This window comes from Apium graveolens, chromosome 6, assembly GCF_009905375.1.
Source record: "Apium graveolens cultivar Ventura chromosome 6, ASM990537v1, whole genome shotgun sequence".
NCBI classification, from domain to species: domain Eukaryota; kingdom Viridiplantae; phylum Streptophyta; class Magnoliopsida; order Apiales; family Apiaceae; genus Apium; species Apium graveolens.
In genome coordinates, this window is record NC_133652.1 from 250,156,061 (window position 1) to 250,181,566 (window position 25,506).

General features: G+C 34.9%; 2 protein-coding genes across 7 annotated transcripts; one reads left to right on the forward strand and one right to left on the reverse strand.

Annotated features, from left to right (window-relative positions):
• The first annotated feature begins 4,358 nt into the window (after positions 1-4,358).
• Positions 4,359-12,699, forward strand: LOC141667070 (pentatricopeptide repeat-containing protein At4g32450, mitochondrial-like). Of its 6 annotated transcripts, none has more exons than XR_012552470.1 (4): positions 4,359-6,733; positions 8,855-9,256; positions 9,476-9,644; positions 12,389-12,698. XR_012552470.1 is itself a non-coding variant. In XM_074473419.1 (1 exon), exon 1 carries the CDS (start codon positions 4,483-4,485, stop codon positions 6,610-6,612), a length of 2,130 nt encoding a protein of 709 aa, XP_074329520.1. In that variant the 5' UTR covers positions 4,359-4,482; the 3' UTR covers positions 6,613-6,812. The 6 variants fall into 6 exon arrangements, 1 of the variants encoding a protein (XP_074329520.1); XR_012552468.1 differs by having other exon boundaries at positions 8,855-8,954; positions 9,089-9,644; XR_012552471.1 differs by having other exon boundaries at positions 8,855-8,954; positions 12,389-12,695.
• A 1,292-nt stretch (positions 12,700-13,991) lies between these two features.
• On the reverse strand, positions 13,992-14,483 carry LOC141665890 (uncharacterized). Its single transcript, XM_074471874.1, has one exon. It carries the CDS (start codon positions 14,481-14,483, stop codon positions 13,992-13,994), a length of 492 nt encoding a protein of 163 aa, XP_074327975.1.
• Positions 14,484-25,506: the final 11,023 nt, after the last annotated feature.

Below are 25,506 nucleotides of genomic sequence, written 5' to 3' on the forward strand. Positions count from 1 at the left end.
TCTAAAAGAGGTGGATTTTCCTCTTCCAAAAGCTGATGAGGACAAGCTTTTAGGTAGAAGTATTGCATATCTCAAAGAGACCATGGATGAGGCTGTAAGGAGAAACATGGCTATTATCTTCAGAGAGGGAAAGAGCATATGTGTGATGCAAGGACATCCCAAATTCTCAATAGCCAAGAGGGAAGAAACCAAAAGGTTGAAGAAAGAAGCCAAACAGCTAAAGGCTGACAAAAGAGCACAAGCAAAGCTTGAAAAACATCTAAAGTCAAGTCAGGCTGAAGAACAGAAAGAAATTGAAGATGAAGCTATGGGGGACATGGTTGGTACTGAGATGGAGGAAAGAAGTAAGGAAGAATGGCAGAAAGGGAAAAGAAAGAAGGTCAATGCAAAGAGAAAGAAGGTAGATAAGACTGAAGAAACCCAATCAATATCCAAACCACTACCCTCTATTCCTGAACCCATTGTACCTGACCCCTTCATGAACATTCATGGTAAAACAATCATTCCCAAGGAGGAACCAATTGATTGGGACACCATCAAATTGCCCACCTTCCTAACCTCTTCTCTACCATCAAAGAAGCAGAAAAGAAGAATCAAATCAACACCCTCTAAAGCCTCAATCAAATTCACACAGAAACCTAAGCCTAAACCTCCAACCTCTAAAGATGATTATGTTCACATCTGTGACATAAAAGAATTTTCAGACATTGAACTCTATCTGGATGAGCTGGAGGATGTAAGGGGAATAGCTGCCTACAGACAGCTACCAGAAAGACTAGTGTTCAAATACAAAGGAGCTGGGGAAAGAACATGGCCTCTTCACAGAATTCTGAATGAAGGCTACTCTACCTTGATTAGAGTCTACTCAAGCACACATAAGGATTCTGGCTTTACCAGAACTGCCAGGACTGAGATTCTCAACAAGATTGCCATCATAAGGAAAACTTGGAGGGAGCCCAATGCCTTGCCTAGAACTTTACTCATTCAAGAGAGAGGTATTACAATTCACAAATCACCTCATTGGTTGATGGAGTTCAGAGACAACAAAGGAGTCAGAAGATTTTTCAGAATTGAAGATCAGCTAAAGATTGCCAGTAATGAAACTCTCAAGGATATGCAATCTAAGTTAGATATCAATGAAGAAGATGAAGCTGAATTTTACAGACAACTTCAACTTCAAATAGAGGAGAATGACAGGAGGCTAGGAAAGAAAACCAGGGATCAAAGGAAAAGAAAGTAATTTGCTCAGGCTAAAGGAGCACCCTTGGAAATAATGTATTTCTTCAATTTCATCTCAGCATATACACTTTTGCAGCACTTTTGAATTTCTACTTTGTTACAGTTTATATATTTGTTAAGTGTTTTGTTATCATCAAGCTAAACCCAAATTTATGCCTACAGTTCTAGTAGACATAAATAGGGGGAGATTGTTAGGAATATGTGTATTAGTTTGATGATAAGTTCAGCAAAACACTTAAGTAGAAATCTAGTGTTTGTAGCCTCAACGGATAAGACCATCTTGTCTATCCGTTGAAGGAGTAGCCTTACTTAGCAATAAGTTTGGTATTGTAGCACATCTCACTTTCTTATTTCAAGCTGTAATTCTTAGATGTTGTTAGGAGATAATCAGTCATGTTGACTGCTAATGGATGTACAAATAGGAGGGCTAATTGTAAATATTTCATGCCTTGTAATTTTGTATAAGTGAAGAAGTGTCAACGGATGTTGAAGACCTTCAACGGATAAGAAACTAAGCTTCAACGGATGTCTCTAATGCTTCAACGGATAATATCCATCAACGGATAAGTGCTTCAACGGATAAAGCTTCAACTGCTAGAGCATCAACGGATAAAGCCATCAACGGATGAAAGCTTCAGCGGATGCACTGCTAGAGCATCAACGGATAAAGTCATCAACGGATGAAAGCTTCAACGGATGCTCAGTCTCATAGCAGTTGATAGTGACAGTTAACAAAGCTGACAGAGGCACATGGATTGACAGAGATGTGGTAGCCTATTTCAGGAATAGCAGAAAAAGCGGTCGTTTTTAGTCTGGTTCATAATGGAAAGTCAACAGATAATTCCATATTACACTGGATAAAAATGGAACAGAAACAAGTGGAGAACTATTGTCTTATTGTACTTTATCTTTGTCTTCACTTGTAAACTTGGTGTTATATAAACCAAGTAGTAGCTAGTAATTAGGTGTGAATTTTCCCTGAGCTGTTTAGAAATATCAAGAGAGAAAATCATCTAGTTTGTACTAGGAAGCAGCTGTGATTTAATTTTGAATCACAGATTTTCTGAAATAACACATCTCTGGTGGAACAAAAATCCATCAGAAAAGTTTTTAAGTTCTTTGTGTTCATTACATTTGTGTTTAAATATATATCTGTCTGCATCAGCTCCAAGCAATTCACACACATTTGATCACTCAAACACTTAGTCTTAAAAATTGCTCAAAACTTGAAAAAGTTTTGAGATTTACATTCAACCCCCCCTTCTGTAAATCTCATTGTTAGTCCACTGGGAATAACAACTACACCATCCTTAGTTGCTTCAGGTACCCTTACCATAGGAATGAAGGGTCCGTGCTTGAGAATTTCAAGATATAGTGGATGAGCCATCCTGATGAACAACATCATCTTCTTCTCCCATAAAGTGTAATTTCCTTTGTCAAAGACAGGGATCTTGATACTGCTAAGTTTTTGTGCACTCATACTTCCAAGATCTAATATGTTTATTTTCAGATTTTGCTCGGATACCACTTGTTAGGTATGAAATGCACACATATAGGGGTGAATGTGTGTTTCTTGATTTCTTTTGAATTTTATAACTTTCTTTTAAGAAAATCAAGCTTTGTGTTTTTAAGGTTTGGAACTCAAAAGGCAATATGAAAATTTGTAGTGACAACTAATTAATTGTAGGAACCACATAAAATTAATTATCAAAACTTACTTGATCTTTATTAAAAATCAAACAGTTTTGCTACAAATCAGTGTTCTCGAATACTTTAGAGCACAACTACTTCTTGAGAGATTACAAGAGTTTCTAGATTTGTTTTGTTACTCCTGAACTAAGGACACATGACATGTTTTATAGATCAACATGCATAGTTTACAGAACTTGCACTAAAATAAACTAACACATTTTCTAAAGTCCTTTTGTTTATTATTATTTTAATTGCAGCAAATCTACATACAATCTACTAGGTCTATGACCATCCTTTCTTCGTTTCATCTTGACCCTTGATCCAGCACTCTTCAAACTGCATTTGTAGACTTTCCATTCTGATAATAAAATGGTTTGTTGACAGATAATATTGAATTTTCAAGGTTGATGCTTTCTGTAACTCTTGAAGCTGTTATCGAGTCGATATCTTCACTTCTCTGTATGTGTAAATGACTTGTCTATACTTCTCTATATGTGTGAATGATTTGTCGATATTTCCACTTTTCTACATGCAGTTCTGACTTGTCGATATCTGCACTTCTCTACATACAATTTGACTTGTCGATATCTCTACTTCTCTAAATACAGTCTTGACTTTTCGATATCTTCATTTCTCTACATGCAGTTTTGACTTATCGATATCTCCACTTCCTTATAGGCTAAATTGTCTTCTCTACAAGTAAAGTGACTTCTCTACAAGTGAGATGACTTCTCTACATGCCAAATTTGACTTCTCGATAGACTTCTCGATATAATTTGATATGTGACTTCTTGACATTTGACGTAGAACATTTTTCAATCCACAACTTTATTATTCACCAAGCAGTTTATCTTCATTCTGAGACATGATCAGACTTGATCTTCCAGAGATTTATTCCTTGTTTGTTGATTGTTTACTGAAAAATACTTCATTCTAGCCTATATAAACATTTTTACATACTCAAAGAAACATCATTACAGATTGCAAGTTAACTAAATGTTACGATTATCAATGTAACTTAGTCTTGTTATGTAAAGTATGTGGGGCACAATAATAACTAATACAAGATACAATAATTTATGGTTTAGGGCACCTTAAGCCCTAATAACCAAACTATAATATAAAATTTGAATTCTAATTTAACATTTTTAATATTTTAGGGTTTATTCATTTTAATTTTAGAACTATAAGAAGTTAAATTAAATACAAAAAGTATAATTGTGGATCCTAATTCAACAAATATAAATTTAATCGAAAAGCAAAAGATATTATATTTACATAATGCACACATCAGTTGTTAACTGACTTAACTGCATTTTCCAAAAGTCCTCTAATTTTCAATTTCCAACTATTCTCCATGCAAAAAATAATTTATTCTGTTTTCCTAAACGGGAATATCTCAAATGGGCCTAATCGGGTCAGACCCGTGAACCCGATCTATTTCATTTCTAACGCTAAAGTACTTTGTCACAAAATTTTAGGGTTTAACAATTATTTGTAAGTTTTTATTTCTAAATCGCGATCGAGGGTTTTAGTATTGTTCAATTAGCAATGTCACAACTAGTGACCCTCAAATATCTAAGGTCTGTATCTAAGTTATGTAATTATAGATACAATCTTACTTTATCTATACCTTTACTCAAACATTTTAGCACTGTTCCTGCACGTTTTGAGCCTAATTTTCAAAACCCTAGTGATTATGACGGTGTAAATGACCAGAATCATAGTGGGTTTCGTGGTGAGAGCGAATATAATGCAAAAGGTCAGTTTACGGGGAATTTCGCGATACAGGCTTTCAATCAAACACATGGTGGGCATTATGTTCAGGACCATAGAAATGAAAATTTAAATGGCCCGGGTGGGAAAAATGGGAATTTTTCAGGTGGGTATAGACAGGAGAATAGTAGAAGTGAGTTTCGGAATGATACTGGTGGTGGGAATTGGGGAGGTTCAGGCGGGTTAAGTAGAGAGGGGCGTGTAAATGAGTCTCATTTGAGTGGTTATTATAGACAGAGTAGTGGTCAGTTTGCGCAACAACCTGGTGTTTTTAATGATTCGAGGGGTACTTTGAGTGGGGTATTGGATTCTGGTGGGGTTCAGCAGAGACAGAATCAGTTTCATGGAGAAGGGTCGTCGGAGGTTAATGTGAGTTATGGACAAAATGGTGTGCATTCTCAACAGATTTCAGGAAATTATGCTGTGGGGAATGAAAATAATGTTAGCCATACTCAACAGGGTACTCATAACAATTTTCACGGAAATAATTATTATGGGAATTTTGTTGGTAATCATCAACAAAGGCAAAATAGCTATCATGGAAATTATGCTGATAGTTTTAATGGGTATCTGCTCGGAAATGTTGGAGGTTATCAGCAGAATCCAACTGTGGAATATCACAGTAATACGGTTGAGTATCAGAATGGTACTGGATTTCAAGTAGCTGGTAACTCAACTACGGTCGGTGGGATAGTGGAAGCTAGCGAGAAACGCACTGTTGAGGAGATTAAGGACTTGTGTGGTGAGGGTAAATTGAAAGAGGCCATAGAATTGTTGGTTTTGTTGGAGAATGATGGAACGCCAGTTGGCATGGATCAATATTATATGCTAATGAAGGCATGCAGGGATGCTCAAGCTTTGGAAGAGGCAAAGCATGTTCATGATCTCTTCATTAGACGTAATTTTCCTTATGAAGTTAGAAGCTTTAACAACATTTTGGAGATGTACTGTATGTGTGGTTCCATGGACGATGCATATGCTGTGTTTAATAAAATGCCACAACGTAATCTGACATCTTGGGACACTATGATACTATGGTTTGCTAAGAATGGTCGTGGCGAGGAGGCTATTGACCTGTTTACCCGGTTTAAAGAACTAGGATTGCGACCCGATGGCGAGATTTTTTTCAGCATTTTTACAGCTTGTAGTTTCTTAGGTGATATCACTGAGGGGTTGTTGCACTTTAAATCAATGAGCAAACAGTACAGTATAGTTCCATTGATGCAGCATTATGTTGCTATAGTGGACATGCTAGGAAAGACAGGTTATCTGGATGAAGCATTAGAGTTTGTGGAGAACATGCCAGTTGAACCAAGTATTGATGTTTGGGAAAATTTAATGAATTCATGTAGGATTCATGGGTACATGGAACTTGGGGACCGCTGTGCTGAGTTAGTTGAGCTCCTAGATCCTTCTCGCTTAACTGAGCAAGCAAAGGCAGGTCTCATACCAGTGAATGCTTCAGATATTGCGAAAGAGAAAGAGAAAAGGAAATTAATTAGTCGGAATATTATGGATGTTCGAAGTAGAGTCCATGAATATAGGGCAGGGGATACATCTCACCCTGATAATGACAAGATATACGCTCTTCTAAGAGGGCTGAGGCAACAAATGAAAGAAGCTGGTTATGTGGCCGAAACTAAATTTGTGCTGCATGACATAGACCATGAAGGCAAAGAGGACGCCCTTCTTGCACACAGTGAGAGGCTAGCTGTTGCTCAGGGTCTTATAAGCAGCCCGGCTCGCCAGCAAATAAGAATAATAAAAAATCTCCGTGTTTGTGGTGATTGCCATAATGCAATGAAGATCATCTCAAAACTAGTTGGCAGGGAGCTCATCATGCGAGATGCTAAGAGGTTCCACCATTTCAAAGATGGGGTGTGCAGTTGCCGAGATTATTGGTGAAGAAGATTAGTCCAGAGGTCTATCAAACCAGTTAGTTTACTATATTCTTTTTAGATGTGGTATACTGGTATGATCATCCTATACTTATTGTCAAAGGATGACGACGATCTAATATTTCAAGGTGCATAATTTGATGTCAAATTATATATTTGCAAAGCACTGCTAGAAACAGGTTTAATCAAAATGCTTTTATCTTTCTATTCCTATCGAGCAGAACAGTATGTGATTTTCGTTTTGATTTCCAGTCTACTCCTCGATTGCGACATTCTCAACTTGATAGTCTGTTCCCTAAATAGAAGATTTTGTAGTTTAAGATAAAGAAACTATGATTTTTTGAATGGGTTTCAATTCTATTCTAGCAGATAATAATTCACGGTGTTGGCAGTTTGTCTTTGCTCTTTTTCTTAATGAGCTTGTTAACAAAATATTCGTCTATTTAATAGTCTACACTTTGTTTCATGGTTACTACAGTCTAATGGAAGATGTCTAATAGATTTTATGTTAAGAGCCCACACCATGTCAATAATAATGCTGGTAGATGGATTAGCATCATTATTCATTACCTGATTAGGCATAGAAATATATTAAAAACTCTGTTAGACTTTTTGCAACTGTAAATAAACTAAAATAGTACATGCAATTTATGCACACAATAAGGCTCAAATGACGACTAGTTCTCCGAAGAACTAATCAGAGAAGTAGTATGTTCTTTACATTACATTTATGTGTTGTACATACATTTTTCACTATTTTTTCTCAATTGCATAAAACATTCAGGTAGTTTCGTTTTTGTTTATACAACACATCAAAATTTTAATAAACAACCTCATGATTTTGTAGAACACAAAGTATAGAACTGGCATGTTCAGTAAATAACATGTATGTGTTCTATAAATATTTTTCCTATATGCATTTTTATCTTTTATCGTGTTTTATATTACAGAACACATATATTTTGAATAAAAGACGCAATAATATTTTGCAAAATAAGAAGTTTTCTCCATAGAACCCAACCCAGTATATATGTATAATATATATATATACATATATACTTATATATATATATATAAGTATATATATATACACACTTTGTGGAGATGAAGCATGGATATTATACAGGAGGTATGGCTCATTCTTATTAGAGTAAACAATAAACAATCTGAATCATTATTCAAACTTTAATCACCCAATGCTGTAGCAGATAGCAATTGCAGCATCACTTGCAGTCACCATACCTAGGGAAGGGTATTTTTGGTTCGACCATGGATGGCTTCAGCGTATTTTTGGTTCCGTTGTATTAAAACATTCATGGTCGAACCAATATACCCTGAAGCCATCTTAAACTGAATTGTAACCTTCCTTACAGTAGAATTGAGAATTTGAGGCTTAGAATTTGCAGATATCTTTTATATAAAGTTTCAAAAATAATTTCTTTAAAACTCTTGCTCCTGCAGTTGATATTTCATTAAGGTCTGTTTGTGCTGGATTTACTGTAGTAATGGACTTGGGTGATATATTCTGTTGCCGCTATAAAATTCTTCGAATCTACTGCAGTTGAAATTTCATGAAGGTCTGTTACTGTAGTAACGAACATGTGTGATAGTTCTGTTGCTCCTAACTTACACTCAAGTTGTGGGTTTCTTACCCTACTTGACTAGAAGCTGTTCTTTAAAACAGCTCCTGTTACTCTTACCTGGTTACCTTGCACTATTTGATGGCTTCACTGAAATAGTCTTACGAGAATAATAAATACATGTTAATTAGTGCAACTGGCTTACAGACCTACAGTGGTCCGTGGTCACATAAGTAGGAAAGTCTGCTAGGCCTTGATATCTGTATTCAGAGTGTGTGACTGGTAGGGTTTGAATAAAGTAACTGATTATGTGTCGATGTGTAGGAGTTTTATTAAGGGAATCGCAGTAAAATATATATACGAGCTTTAACTTAGAGTTCAAGGTTGCACTTTATTTCATTATGAAATTATTGTCACCCAAGCTTTCTAATCATGTCTGTTGTATTTAAATGCACAAATTACAGTCTTAATGCTTTTGTGGCATATAAGTAGGCAGCTATGTGTTGTAGATGTATGGACTCTATCTTATGATTAAATTATGCTCAAGTTTCACATTTTCTCTTTGGTTTTAGTAAGTTGTTTTATTAAGTTATAAAGCAAGAGAATTATAGAAGTCTTTCTCGTTTTGACCATTGAAAATGCACTAATGTCTGATATTTCTACTGCAAGATTGTTTAGTCTCAGTTATCAGGAAAAAGCCCAAATCACAAGATAAGGCTCTTGCTGTTTTCCCCACGGACAATCCTTGTGTAACTGCCGAATTTCATCGGTAAATTATTCTGCCACCTCATATGGGTTGTCTTGTTATATTTAAATTTTTAAACAATGCATGCATAAAAACATTTTTAGATTGTTGGTAATATTTCGTACTTGTTAAGGATTGATGCCTGTAATATTTTCTAGGTTTGGGAAGGTTTGCGACGTCTATCTGCCCAAACCTTGTCACTGTTCATACAATATTGACGCATATGAAGAGTCATGCAGCTTTGCAGCAAATGACTATAGTTGTGTTATTGTTGTTCAAGAGAAACTTACTTGTCTATCCGTGTACTGTGCATCCTCTTTTCAGACGTAAGGTTATTGTGTAATTTTAAGACGCCTACCTAACTAAAAAAGAATCATATATTTTTAAATTTTCCCCAGAAATTAAATATAGACAGGAAATCAGAAGTTTGTATCATGCTTTTATTAGTTAATTGTTTTTGTACATATGTCTCCAAAGTGCACGACTAGTGAATTTTCAACAGTGAAACAGGCTGTTAGTTGTGATAACTGATGATGCATGCTCAGATTATACAGATTTTGAGGTGGAGGATCATCACTTTTTAGTTTCCATAATCAGAAAGGAGATATTTCAGTGAAGTTGCAAATCAAGGGTTGATATTGCTAGAGTATGTTTATGGCACCTTGCAACTAGAACTGCTAAACGGATGGTCGATGCTACATCCCTGCTGAGACGGTATGTTAGGAAAAAATGCTTCTTACTTGCGTAAGAATATAAGTAATTTTTTTTTGCTAAATTAACTAGATTTTTTAATTGACTATCGTAGATGCCTTTTACTGATCTGTGTTGTAGATATTATTCTTATTAGCTTAAATCCCGTGCGATGCACGGGTTCTTTTAATATTTACATATTTTTAAAATTTTATCTATCCAATCATATAAAATTTTATATATTTAAATAAACATATAATAATTATAAATTTATAATAAAAGTAATAAAAGAATTAAGAAGAAGCTGTGGTCTTACTTTAGTAGGATAAGCTTTGGCCGTAGTTTAGCGGGATAAGGTTAACAATTTAGTAGTTTAGCACATATATAACACTTTTTATTTTTATTTTTAATAACTAAAATAAGGAGATAACCGTTGAACCAAAATATACCGCATTCCGGTTATTATAGTTTAGTATAGATTTCTTAAAGGATAGAGCCATGGAGGACTCTAGCTCTTTCCCTACTACCCTTAAACAAAAAAAAATTGGTTCACCAGTTTTCTTGTACTTACCTCGTAAGCTCGACTGTCCATATTTCCCTTTTCTTTTTTGACAGCTCAAGCAATCACTGCATTTACAATTCAATCGAGCACAGAACCCACCTCAGTGTGCTGATAACCACAACTTGTATAGATCCATCCTGAGCCTCTTTTGTCTTCTCTATTTTTAGTGGACTTTAATATATGTAGTTATGCATTATAATTTTGTAAACAGAAATGAACTTATTGGTATTCTGAATCATAATTTTTTTTAATCTATACTTCTATACTTATATACTATAATAACCGGAATGGGGTATAATTTGGTTCAACGGTTATCCCCTTATATTGATTATTAAATAAATAAATAAATAGTGTTATATATCCGCTAAACTACTAAATTATTAAACTACTAGATATAGTCTACTTATCCAACTAAATTTGGACCACTGCTTATCCTATTATTAAAAAATAAATAAGTAATGTTATATAACCGCTAAACTACTAAATTCTTAAATTACTAGACATAGTCTACTTATCCTACTAAACTACGATCACATATTATCCTATCATATTTTTATAAATTTAGAATTTACTATATATTTATATAAATATTTTATCATTATAATATGACGAGATAAATAAATAATTTAAATATTAATGGGACCCATGCATCGCACGAGATTTAAGCTAGTATAATATAAATTGCATTTAAATAAACGAAAGAGTAGCTGGAGTCTTAAATATCTGCATAAACTATAATCTAGTGTCTCAATTTTGTAAGAACCCTGTTATTAGTATTATGTATGTATTTGGTTACTGGTTATTTGCTAAACATATTACAATTATTTACAGTACGCATAAGTGATATCCTTGACAAGAATATGAGATCTTTCCTATTTTAATGTTGATAGGCTTTTAAAACTTGATATGTAGTACTTATTAATTATTATATACGACCTCCGTCCTTTATATATGTCCTTTGACTTTTTGCACATGCATTGAGATGCATATAATTTTTTAAAATTTTCTTTTTTGAATTAAAATTGAAGTTATAAATTTTTGTTAAAGAACAAATTTTAAAATTATTTCTTAAGAAATAATATTTTTATGCATATTAATATCATAATAAGGTTAAAAAGACAATTATAAGGGGACAGAGCAGTACTTAGTACTTACTGTAAATCGCCTGTTCCAGTGTGAAGGATATGTACCAACTTGAGAATTTTAATAAGAGTTCAAAATATAAATTAGGTAGTTGGGTGGTGACCGTCCTCTAACATTGTACTACATTGTACTCCCTCCGTCCTAATAGGTAGTTAGCATTGTGGTTGGACATGGAATTTAATAAAAGTGAAAAAATGTTAAGATAGTGGGGGTAATTTAGTGGGACCCATTAGTATTTGTAAAGCAAAATGTGCTATTTTAGGAAATGTTAACAATCTATTGGGACATCTCAAAATACAAAGTTTTAACAATATATTCACAAGAACGGAGGGAGCTGTGCTTGCATGGCGATGGTTTGGTGATTCTTAACTTATAGGATTTGACATGATTAATGCACTACCTTTTTTTTGTGATTTATTACAAATATTAATCTCTAGCATATTTGTTCATGGTTCGTACGTAAATAATACTTCACAAATTTTTTTATGGGTCCTACCACAGTAAATATGTAGTAACCCCCAACTTGCATGACTAAATTGAGAATTAATTGAAAGTTTTGGAAATATTATAAAATTTAGCACAGATATTAATAACTTTTTGCTTATACCGTAATCAGTTGGATCGCTTAATAAAATCTTTTTTTTTTCTTTGACATAATTAATGCATATTCTTTTTCCCCCTATATAAACCATCTGAAAGCAAGTCATTCACCACAGTTTTCATCAGTTACCATGGCCATCACTGCCAAGTTGCTGCCTTCAGCTATCTTTTGCATTTTAATTGCTTCCCAGTTTTCGGTAAATGAATGTGAGTAGATCTGAGATCTCTAATCTAGTGGTTCATATACATTTGTTTTGTGTAAAGGTCAATTTCGAACATAAAAATGCTCACAGACTTGAACCTGCGAGTTCATATACGTGTTTACTTCTTGAAAAGTTGCAGGATAGGATAGGTTATAGGTCATGATCATGTTTACATTATAACTTAGACATTCTTAGTTTTCTGACGGTGTCACTTATTTGTAGTAGTTATAAATTACAATTTTCGTTGTGTGACGAAACAGGTGTACGCTACAGGGAGCCGGGCATGATACATGATGAAGCGAATTCGAGTCCAAAGACTTCAAGATCCGGATTATGGTTTGTGCCATATAAGATGTTGCGGGGATACCCTTGTTGGTGTTGTGGGGGAGTCCCTTGTTCGTGTTGTATTGCTTGACCAATTTGTAAGCTCAAAGGAGCAGATTGTGAGAAGCTTTATCCAATTTAATATTCATATTTCACAAATTATAAATTCATTTACATATTTTAAGTTATTTTGTTATTTAGGTAGCCTTTTGTTATATGAATAGCTGTTGTTTTGCAATATTTTGTTAATCTAAGGATTATAATAATTAATTATATTTTAAAATGTTTGCCCTAATTTGATTTTTTATGTGAATGTTTCAAAATTGAATCTAGTCTAACAAAAAAAAAATATTCAAGCTGCCAAATCGTTTTAACAAGCAATCGTAGAATCCGATTTTTTACTGATTACAATGAGGCACATTGAATTGTAAAAAGATTCTATATAACTCAAAAGCCGTTGGCTAAAAAAATCTCAGGTGACATACTATATATGTAATGTAACTATAAAAATTGTGTAAATATAAATTGTTCTCCAATAAAATATTTTTTTTAGTTAAAATTTTATCCAAACTCATAATATTTGCCAAATTTTTTAAACCATCATCTTTTACCATATTAAAAATAAATATTCTATTTATTACAACTTCAATAAATATTAACATATCATTTTTAAAAGAGTTAAATGCAGGATGTGTACCTACAGTTTGCTCATCGTGTAAGGTGTGTACCTCCATTGTCGAATATAGCAAATTGTGTACCCAACATTTCCTTTTATGTACAATTTGTGTACTTCCGTCCAAGGGAAGTTAACACCGTTAATTCTTATTGCAAAAGTTAAAAGAAACCCAATCTATGTCTGTGTAAAATTACCCCCAAATTATAAATCCCTAACCCTAGAGTTTCAGTAAAACTTAAATTTGTTGTTCAATGGCTGAATATTGTTTATGTGGACGCTGTGGTAATTCGAACTGCTTGGACTGAGAATAATGCGGGGAGGAGATTCGTCAGCTGCGTTCGAGGTCGGCTAGGGTGCAACTACTTCCGATGAATCGAGGATCTTGTTTGTCCTCGTGGTCAACCTGTGATCTGTGGTTTAATAGCACGAGGCAGAGGTCTTGAAAACTTTGAAGCTAAGAACCATTCAAATAGGGGTTTCAATTAAAATGTGCAAGTGATGAAGGAGGGGTCACCAAAGTGTTTGATTTTATTGTATGTTATCCTTGCATTTTGTATTGGGTTGTTCTTTAATATTGCAAGTAAAAACCAGTGTAATGCCAATAAATTAGTCTAGAATATGTATGTAATTAAGTTTAATAAATGTATGTAATTAGTAATGAGGCACTAGTTGCTTGGATTGTAATTTAGCAATTTGAATGTTGTACTTTTGCAAGTTAAATGAAATTTTAATGGCATGTTTTTGTTCATAATGCATCAGTTATTATAGGATAAAACAAGAAGAAAATCAATGGCCATTTATTTAGATAATAAGGGATTTATTACATGGCCATAACAGTTACAAACCTAATGAAAAACTGGGCCTTAAGCCATCTTTTCTGCAGCCAAGATTGGTCTAATGATGGATGGTAGCACAGTTAGCTCATCAATGCCACCGTCATCAGATATGGCATTGTTAGCAAGAGCAGCAACTGCGATGTTTGCAGAGGAGAGAATGTAAATAAGCTCACAAAGCACCCATGATTCAGACATGATGTTGTTGATCATGCAGATTAACTCATACATCTCAAAATCAGGATTAGGATTGAGGACCAAATTGACAGCCTCCTCACAATCACTCTCCACCAGCACAGACTTGTCTTGGTGTTCCCATGCAAGCTTTAAACCATAGAAAATGCTCCACATTGCTGCTGTGATTGACACTGCAAGGCCAATCATGCTCTTGCATCCTCTGACCCACTGGCCATCAGAATCTCTGATCACACAGGCCACTGCAGACCTCATCTGAGACCTTTTAAACACCCCTTTCACATTAACCTTCACTGAACCAACATTGGGCTTGCTCCATGTAGACATTTTTGATGAAAGTTGTGTGTTTGTATAATGCAATTGTTAGAGATGAGTGTGCAATTCATGAACAACTCAGGTCTATAAATAGTACCACAATGTGAAAATGCATGTAAATGAGGATGTTACCAAGGTGTTGAACCACCAATACCATGATCACCCACTTTCTTAAAAACTTAAAAATGGTCAAACAATTTAAGATTGCCTATTCCCCAATAAAAGTAGCTGACATCAGTCAAAAAACAATGTTACATTGCTAATTACATAGCCTATCTCTTAAATATAAATTGTATGTTACAATTTCAACAATTCCATTTAATTGCTACAGATGTAACATAAACCAAAAAATAGGATAGGCTATCAAAAATAATAAATGAAGCTAGAAAAGGACTACAACTTCCATGGTGGTTTCTTGCTCAACTGCTCCTTCCTTGAGCAGCAGCTTCATATTTTTTGAAGGTAGTAGTTGATTGACCTGTTTTGGCATTTGTGGTTCCTTGTATCCTAAGTGGTGAATTAGACATCACAGCAGGCTGGGAGAAGGATGTAAAGATCCCATCTTGACTTTCTCCTTCACATATAACTCCCACTCTTGATTTTTTCTTGAAATTAGGTGCATTGGGAGTTGATAGTTTTCCAGGAGTGCCATTTTTTTGTAGCATTTTTTGCAGTTTTGACAGGAGCACCTTATTTTTTTTCCAATTTCTGGCACAAAACTCCAACCAATTTTGATAAGCAAATAATGCATTAAATTCATACTACTCTTAAATCCATAAAAGGTTTAACAAAAGTTAAGATTTAATTCCATATAAAATGGCAGAATAAAAATAAAATAACAACCTCAAATACATCAAAATTATTGAAATATGTATCTTTGTTGGACAACTTCTTGCATTGTACTTTGCTTCACCACAATATGTGCAGTTAACCGTGGTATTTCTCCTCACAAATTTGGTGGCACCAGGATCTGATATAGGATCATTTTTAGTGTCTCTTTTCTTTTTAGGTCTACCAGGTGCAATTTTAATTATAGGAGGTAATATAGCATTCATCCCAGTTTTCTCCCAATATTGCTCAGAGTTGATTGGTTTAATTGTGTGTTTGTGTGGCAGGATAAGAAAATTGCTTTAGTGTATGTCTTGTGTATCTGCTGAGATATGTTTAAATTCCTCCATTTAATACAAGTACAAGCATGATAACATGGGAGAGCAGTGAGCTGATATTTTCTACATGCACAAGTGTGTTGATCCATGTCTACATCCATAAAATATGTCTACAACCATTTCATGGCCCCCTTCAGTCACAGTGACCAAATATGTAGAGTCTCCTGACCATTGCACCATACAGCCTCCTATAAAAGACATGGACCTAGGACATAAAAGTATATAAGCTAATAACCTAGATAGAATATATTCAAAAGTATTGATCATGTGCTTACTTGTTCACTTTTCTCATTGCACCAGGACAAATATGATTCAGTGAGTAAGTCCTCAACATTTTATCTCTCCTTGTTTGAATCCTGACCATGAAACTCTTATGCAGGCCCTGTAGCAACCCTATGATTGGAAGATCTCTAAGAGGCCTTATGCTATTGTTGAAGACTTCACAGTGATTATTCACAAACATATCAGATAAACAAAATATCCTAAATGCACTTCTAGTCCACTGTGAGGTAGGTTTCTCCATCAACCAATTATAACACCTCTTAGAAAGCTGTATAATGTGCAATAAAATTAATAACATTCAAATTATTACTAAATCAGGCTAATAGGAGATAGTCCAAAAAACTTACTTTTTTAAGTTCCTCCATATGTTTTGTGAACATATAATCAATTGTGGCCCTTGCAGCTAGCCACAACAACTTTCTCAACATCACATCTTTATGATCTTTCACCATATTTCTATATAGATGTATACCACAAAAACTATACTCTGCATTTGGCACAATATTACATAATGCATTGATCAAACCCTGCACACAAAATAAGAGTTAGACAATTATGATCAAATACAATAAAAGTAAAACTAATGAAAATGTGTATATTATTTAACTTTTGTCTATCTGAAATGAAAGTCCAAGAAGCAGAATTTACCACACCAACATCATTAGCTAATAAGGTAAGGAACCAATTCCAGCTATCTGTGTTTTCAGCCTCTACAATGGCCAACTGATTGGTTACATACCATAATTAGAGTCACAGCCTACAACAGTAAGAAGTTGCCCTCCATAAGGTCCCTTTAAATGGCATCCATCAAGTCCAATTATGGGTCTGCAACCTATTTTAAAATCCTTTTTAACAGGCCCTAAACACACGTATATTCTTTTAAATCTTCTTCCATCAAGACCTACTTGTTGATCTTCCAAGACCATTTTTACTGTTGAATCAGGCATTGTCTTCTTAATTTCATTGCCATAGTCCTACAACATACCATACTGTTGAACATGATCTTCTCTTATATTTTTCTTTTCCATTCTCTTAGCCCTTCCTACCATAAATATACTGACTTGACAATGCCAATCATTGATAATTTTTTTTTGAAATGCAGCAAGGGGCCATGTTGGATTCATCCTTATATCATTCTCATAGTGTTTTGCCAACCAAGCTGCATTCATTTATTTTTGTTTAAAAGTTGGTGCACATGTGTGAGTTGACACCAATGTCCTTACTTGGTATGTGGAAGTGTTCCTCACTGGAGATGCATAGATCTTCCAACCACATCCACTTCCTTCACATATGAACTTTACTCTTGCACCAAAATTCCTAAGTTATTTTAATGCCTTCCTATGCACAATTGCATGTAGTCTCACAGCAGCTCTAAAAGATGCAACACTGCAAATGAGCATGCCTAACTCAAAATGAGGATCTTCCATATCTGTTTCCTCATTGAACACATGGTATACCATCATATCATCTTCATCACTGCTATTAGCAGCCATTCTCTCCACATCACTACCACCATAATCACTGAATTTATCCTCACGACCCATTACTTGATCATCAGTAACAAATCCAATCATGGCGGATACATCAAAATCACACTCTCCAAAGGCCCCACCTGTGTTCTCATCAGTTTCAAAAGGTTTAGGGCCTCCATTTTTCCATATGGTAGCATCATCATATGTACTATCCATGTTAGAACTATCACAATGAAAACTGTCACCATCAGTGCTACATTCCTCTTCTCCTTCCTCTTCAAAAACTACCTAATCAGGAACAACACCATCCCCCTCAACAGCCTCAACATTAATCATGTCAGTGTACATTCCCTCAAGTTTAAACAACTGCTTCATTTGGTTATTCTCAAATTCAATATTGGAGGGATCTTCTATAAATGATAGGTCATATTGCTGTGAAGGGAGGTAGTCTTGTGTTCCTAGATTTTCATTCACCACATACACATATACAATTTTCTTTATTGGAACAATTTTAGTCATTTCTAATACATTGACATCACTTCCTAGAGGGCATAAACCAGTTTCCAAATCAGTATTGGGGAGTTTATAACTAACTATCACTAAACCAGGTTCACCAAGCTCCACCAGCATATTACCTATTTCTAAGTAACTTAATTCATCACCATCACACATATCAACATATCTGATACAACCACCTACATAAGTTTTAGGGTCAGCAGTAAATTCAACCCCATGGTGAAATTTAAGAGTAAACTTTTCAGGACACTCTGCATATGTAACAAAAGGTGGTGGGAAACAGAAGGTTAGAGTGCACACATGTATTCAATGAAACCATAAAAACAAGGACAAAACCAATTGCTCAAAACAAGATATTATAAATATACAAACACAAGATATGAAGAATGAGTAAAACACATCAATAAGGAACTGTAAGCAAAAGACAATCATTATAACGCTATGTGTACAAGTATTTACGTCTGTAAATTTAAGAAAGCAAGATGAAGAAACTCACAGCTATAATCAGGGGTTTCATTAGGGTGAAAAGCCTCATTGTTTGTTAACGATCGCACACACTAAGTCATTGTAATCGAGATGATTATGCTAAAGCCATATTAGGAGGGAAAATTCTCTTGCAATAATGGAGATGGAGTCAAAGAAAGAGAACTACAGATTATATACCAATAATGCATGTGCAAGGTAAGGAACTTACCATATTACCCTTAAACAGACGGTGTTAACGTCCCTTGGGTACACAGTTTGCTATATTTGACAATGGAGGTACACACCTTTCACGATGAGCAAACTGCAGGTTCACATCCTGCATTTAACTCTTTTTAAAATATAATCAATCATTATAGACACCTCCGTTAAAGTACGATCTCTCGCAGATTCTGTAAAATTTGGATAATAAGTATTTTATATTATTTTAGCCAACTCTATTGAAGATTCTCTAAGTTGTTATTTTATCATTGATTTTTATATATACACCAAGCTAAACATACATACTACATACTGCTTAATGCAGTGTCTAAGAATGGTAAGATGTACAAAGATAATGTTTTACTCCGAACAGCAGTGAGGCTGTTTTCGCGATGACCTCCAGCCTAGTATAACAAATATAGGAAGTGAAAAAAATATATATGTATATATACTATTACATATATATATATTATATTAAAGATGAAACATTAAAAGTTTGGTTGTTGGTTGTTGGTTCTGGGTCACTTAATTTAGAGCTGTCGGATCAGATTGATGAGAACCATTAGATATAGTTTTAAAAATTATTATTCAAGTGTTATAAGATCGAATTCTACAAGCAACATATAATTAAAATTATAACTTATAATATATACTGATAAAAATGACTGTGTAACGCACGGGTTATATACTAATACTATGGTTATGGATATAAAACTAGGGTGTATTAATTGTTGTATTTACTACTAGGGTTCATGAGCTTCGAGACTCGATTTGACTGCTCTTGTGTCTCGTGACTCGATCTGTCTTAATAAGATGCCTACGTACCTTGCTTATTGCCAAGGATCAAGTCAAAAAATATAGTTCTGATTTGTGGGGTAAGGCCCCTTATATAGATGTTAGGAGTCCTTGAATTGGACTAGAGTTGGGAGACTTGGTGGACAAGTCTCTTAATTAGAATGGACTTTGGAGTCCTAGGAAGTAGAAAACTGATTCCTTATCCTATGAAATTTCTTGGAGGCCAATCTCCAAGGAATTGTGTCCTCATCTGGACTTTATTCATCAGCTGATTTATCCCTTATTAATTAATTACGAAATTAATTAATACTCAGGATTTTGGTCCCTTTCTAATGGGCTTAACTGTCAGCCCAATTCGGGTATATTTAATGCGATATTAATTACGCAATCAGGGTTTATTTTACTCCCTATCATTTGCCCCCCAACTTCTAGAAAATCGTAAAAGATTTCGCAGAAGTTAAGTTCATTTGTTTCCTTACAGGCTATCATTTTTTTAACGTAAAATGTGGGGCGACCTACACATTTTCAACGATCTTTTGCCATTTTCAAGGCTCTAGACTTTTATTGGGGATCCCCTATTGTTTTCTTACCTTTTTCTTTTTCGAGGAATTTTCTAGTATTTTTTCTTAATTTACATGAATTTTCCCTTAATTTCTGAGATTTTTCCTTAATTTACAATAATTTTTCCTTAATTTATGGGATTTTTCCTTAATTTACAGGAATTTTCCCTTAATTTTTGGGATTTTTCTTTAATTTACCAGAATTTTCCCTTAATTTTTGGGATTTTTCCTAAATTTCTAGGAATTTTTCCTTAATTTCTGGGATTTTTCCTTAATTTATAGGAATTTCCAGTAATTTTTCATAATTTTTGGAAATTATTCCTTAATTTTCATAAAATATGTATATTTTTCTGATATTTTTCAAAGAATTTTCCTAATTTTCAGGATTTATTCCTAATTTCTAGAAAATATTCATAATTTCCAAGAATTTTTAAGGAATTTCCTTAATTTTTCTGCAATTTTCATGAATTTTTCAAGAATTTTCCCCATTTTTCTTTTCTTTTCTTTTTATGCAATTTCGACCAGGAATCCTTTCGACCAGGATCCTGGTCGAATAACGTTCCCCTTGGTCCTGGTCGAAGCTCATTTCGAGCAGAAGTAATTGATCAGAATCCTGATCGAAATTCGGTAGGATTATTTCTGTTTTGACCAAATAAAGATCCCATTTCATCCTGATCGTGTGTGATTTCGACCAGAATTGTTCGACCAGAATCCTGACCGAAATTCGGTCAGGATTTATTTGCTGAATTAGCTTTTGACCGAATAATGGCCCTGTATTTTCTGATCGTGGGATTTTCAATCAGAAACCTTCGATCTGAATTCCTGATCGAATTTTCGGTCAAGACCTGATGCTTGTCCCTTTTCTGACCGAATTAAGGGCCATCATTTTCTGGTCGTGGGTATTTTCGAGCAGAAGTTGTCGACCAGGAATTAAATCAGATTCTTGACCGAATGGAGGTCAGGATGTAGTTTTTGAATTTTAATTGGGCCAAACTTCAATCCTTGGGCCTTTCATTGGGCTTTTTATAACGAGCCCAGTTTTTCTGAAATGGGGCCAAAACTCAATCCTTGGACTGGGCCCAATTTTTCTGAAATGGGGCCAAACCTCAATCCTTGGGCTGGGACCAATTTTTCTGGGCTTTTAAGCCTAAAATCCAGAATGTTCTGGAATTTCACAGCATCCTTTGAATTATTTATATACTTCAATATTTATTTTCTAGATTCTTCTAGAATGTTCCAGGTTAGGGCCTAAATGGGCTTTTGAATGGCTACAGCCGATTGAACTTCTGCTTTACCGGCCCATTTACCGGATAATTCTACTATATAAGGGGGAGAGTGAAGTGAGAATTCACATTTCTCATTTCTCACTTTATAAGCTGACCTCCTCTCTCTCAAGTTCTAGAAATTTTCCGGTTAAAACTAGCCTTTTCCAGCCTCCTTTCCCTTCCTCCCTCAGCCTCAAGTTTTCATATACTTCCATTAATGGCGGATAAGAGTTCTGAGAGGGCAGCTAAGATCGCTTCTGCTTCCAAACGAGGTAATGAAATCTAAATTCGTTCTTCTTATATGTTAGATATATTTGATAATGTCATGACTAATATGATTTATGTTTAGTTTTCAGATCTTACTTAAACAGGACAAATCAGTACTTAACTGGAAATCAGCACTTATACTGAAGTCAGAACTTAAGTCATCAGTACTTAAGTTTCAGGAGATATTTATTAGAAGATAATATCAGGACTTAAAGGAAACGTTTAGATAAGGAAGGCGGCTGATTGAAGGAAGAGAAGATCGAGATAAATGTAAGAAGAGATACGCATGAAGAAGGAATTCTATGAAGAATAGAATACTTAGAAGAAAAGATATCTGATTGATATATTTTAGGAAGCAGAATTATATTCCATATCAATTAGCGATTATCTTGTAACTGTGTAGTATATAAACACAGACATAGGGTTTACACTATAAGTGTTATCATTATCAAGAATATTATTCATTGTAATCCTAGCAGCTCTCGTGATATTTGTTCATCACTGAGAGAAGACAGTTCCATATTGTAACAGAGTTTATTGCTTTGAATAAATTCTGTTTTCTGTTACTTGTGTTATTAGAATTCGATTTGATTGTGCTATACACTGTATTCAACCCCCTTCTACAGTGTGTGTGACCTAACAAGTGATATCAGAGCCTATCTGTTAACACACAAACAGTTTAAGATCCAAAAACAATCATGTCTGAAGTAGAAACTCCAACTAAGCCCACCAAAACTGAAGAACCTCCAAAGACACAAATCCATAGTCGATATGAGGCTATTAGAGTTCCAATATTGAAACCGTCTGAATATTCCATATGGAAGGTGAGGATGACTATGTTTCTGGAAGCTACAGATCCATAATATCTTGACAGAATCAAGGAAGGACCTCACAATCCAACAAAACTCGCTGTTGCAGTTGCAGGTGAAGCAGCAAAGTCTGTACCAAAAGAGAAGAGTGATTAAACTGCTGAAAATATCGCATCAATTGCTAAGGATGCTAAGGTACGACACTTACTGCATAGTGCCATTGATAATGTAATGTCAAACAGGATAATAAACCGTAAAACTGCAAAGATGATATGGGATGCCTTGGAAACAAGATGTCAGGGAACTGATTCGATTAAGAAGAACAGGAAGACAATACTCACTCAAGAGTATGAACACTTTGACTCAAAGCCAAATGAGTCATTGGCTGATTTATATGACAGATTTATCAAACTCTTGAATGATTTGTCACTGGTTGATAAGGAGTATGATCTTGAAGATTCAAACCTTAAATTCCTGTTAGCTCTTCCTGAAAGCTGGGATTTGAAGGCAACAACTATAAGAGATAACTATAATCTTGATGAAACGACTCTTGATGAAATTTATGGGATGCTCAAGACTCATGAACTTGAGATGGAACAAAGAAGCAAGAGGAAATGAGGAAAGTCAAGGACAGTTGCTCTTAAGGCTGAAGAAGAATCTCCCAAGGTAGCCATCTCAAGGAAAGGCAAGGGTAAAGCGCTCTTCACAAAGTCTGATACCGAGTCATCAAGTTCTGATAGTGATGGTGACTCAGAAACTGAAAGCTCTCCTGAGATGGATGCTGATGAAGAGATGATGAAGCTGTGTGCTCTTATGGTGAAAGGAATCACATAGATTGCATACAGGAGATTCAGGAAGGGAAAGAAGTTTTCCAGGAAAGGTGCAAGTTTTGATAAGAAGAATTTCAGAAAATATGAAGGCAAAGGAGGGAAGTCTGACAGAGGAGATTACACAAATGTCAAATGCTACAACTGTGGTGAGAAAGGCCACATATCTCCTGATTGCAAGAAAGTGAAGAGTGACAAAGGCAAGGCTCTTGTCACAAAGAAGAAAAGCTGGACAGACACCTCAGATTCTGAAAGTGAGGAGAACTATGCCTTGATGGCAAATGCTGATATGGCAAATGCTGAAAGCAGTACTGAAGCTGCTGAGTTAAAGGTACCACAAACTACTTATGCCTTTCATACTGATGATATTAATGAGTTGAGAAGATATCTTAAAACCATGTTCATTAGCTATAGAGATCTAACTTTAACATGTGAAAGATTAACTTCTGAAAATCTAGCTTGTAAGAAGAGGAATGATTATTTAGAAAAAGAGTTAGTCATGTTCCATCAAACTCAGAAAGATAGAGATGATGCTTTCTATGTTAGGGATGAAGTACTTAAAATGAATGAATCTCTAAAAGCTGAGTTAGGAAAGGAAAGAGAGATTATAAGGACTTGGACTAACTCTGGTAGAACAACTCAGAATTTGTTAAGTAGTGGAAACTGGAAAGAGGGCTTAGGTTATGGAGATGATAAGAATGATAAAGGAACTGTAGATATTAAGCCTATAGTTGTCAAACAAAAGCCAAAGTTAAAACCTGTTAAGTTTGTAGCTATAAAGTCTGATACTGAGAAATCAGAAGTTAAAAAGAAATTAACTTCTGACAAACTAAAACAGGAAAAGACAATTGAAGTAAACGTAGGCTTAATGACCAAGAAGCAGCTTAAGCATAAGCTGAAAGATGTTAAGAATGCAAACAAGGTAAAATCACCTAGGAAAAATAGGAATGGAAAGGAAGGTGTGAATAAAAGCAATGATTATAAGCCTGTTCCTGATGCTCCTAGAAAAACGTGTCATAACTGTGGAAGTTCTAACCATCTGGCTTCTTTTTGCAGGAAGAATAAGAACATAATCTCCTTACCTTCAAAGTTAGGAGTTAAGAGTCAGTCTGTTAGATATAAGCCACAAAATCCTTGTTTTCATTGTGGTAGTTTATGGCATTCCATTTACACTTGTAAGGAATATCATAGTTTGTACTATGATTATAATCAAATAAAACCTTCTTTAAAGAAAGTTAGCATTGTTCCTTCTAGTGTAAGTTCTGATTCAAAGTCTGATAGTGTAAATTCTGATAAGAAAAATGTTAACATAAACTCTGATGTTAAATCCGCTGCAAATGTTAACAAACCTAATAAGGCCAAAAGATCCAAGCAAGTCTGGGTCCTTAAAACTAATCATTAGTGGTCTTTATGATTGCAGGGCAACAGGAAAAACATCCTAGTTCTGGAAAGTGGATGTTCGGGACATATGACAAAAAATAAAGCCCTGCTATCAGATTTTGTGGAGAAGGCTGGCCCAAGTGCTTCTTATGGAGACGACAACATTGGAAAAACGTTGGGATATGGCAATATCAATCTTAGGAATGTCATCATTAAAGAAGTAGCTGTGGTCTCAGAACTTAAACACAATCTGCTGAGCGTTAGTCAAATCTGTGACAGAGGTTATCATGTGGATTTCTTTTAAGAACACTGTGAAGTTGTAAGTAAGTCTACATGCAAAGTTGTTCTGAAAGGATACAGGAATGGTAACATTTATGAAGCCAAGCTTTCAACAAGTACTGATGGTTCTGCAATCTGTCTGATGAGTAGAGCATCAATTGAAGAAAGCTGGAACTGGCACAAGAAACTCTCTCACTTAAATTTCAACAATATAAATGAACTAGTCAAGAAAGATCTTGTGAGAGGACTGCCAAAGTCAGTATTTACTCCTGATGGTCTTTGTGATTTTTGTCAGAAGGCTAAACAAAGGAAATCTTCATTCAAGAGCAAGACTGAATCATCAATTCTTGAGCCTTATCACCTACTACATGTTGATCTATTTGGTCCAGTGAATGTCATGTCTATTGCATAGAAGAAATATGCTATGGTCATAGTGGATGAGTTCACCTGATACACATGGGTGTATTTCTTGCACACAAAAAGTGAAACTGCATCTATCTTGATTGATCATGTCAAGCAACTGGATAAATTGGTTAAAGACTCTGTGAAAATAATAAGAAGTGATAATGGCACTGAGTTCAAGAATTTTACAATGGAAGAGTTTTGCAAAGACCAGGGAATCAAGCAGGAATTTTCAGCTCCTGGAACTCCACAGCAAAATGGAGTTGTTGAAAGAAAGAATAGAACTCTTATTGAAGCTGCGCGAACAATGCTTGATGAAGGAAAGCTTCCA

Bases quoted from the DNA above. Each gene is read 5' to 3' on its own strand.
- LOC141665890 (XM_074471874.1), bottom strand. From the start codon at position 14,483: ATGTCTACATGGAGCAAGCCCAATGTTGGTTCAGTGAAGGTTAATGTG.
- LOC141667070 (XM_074473419.1), top strand. From the start codon at position 4,483: ATGTCACAACTAGTGACCCTCAAATATCTAAGGTCTGTATCTAAGTTA.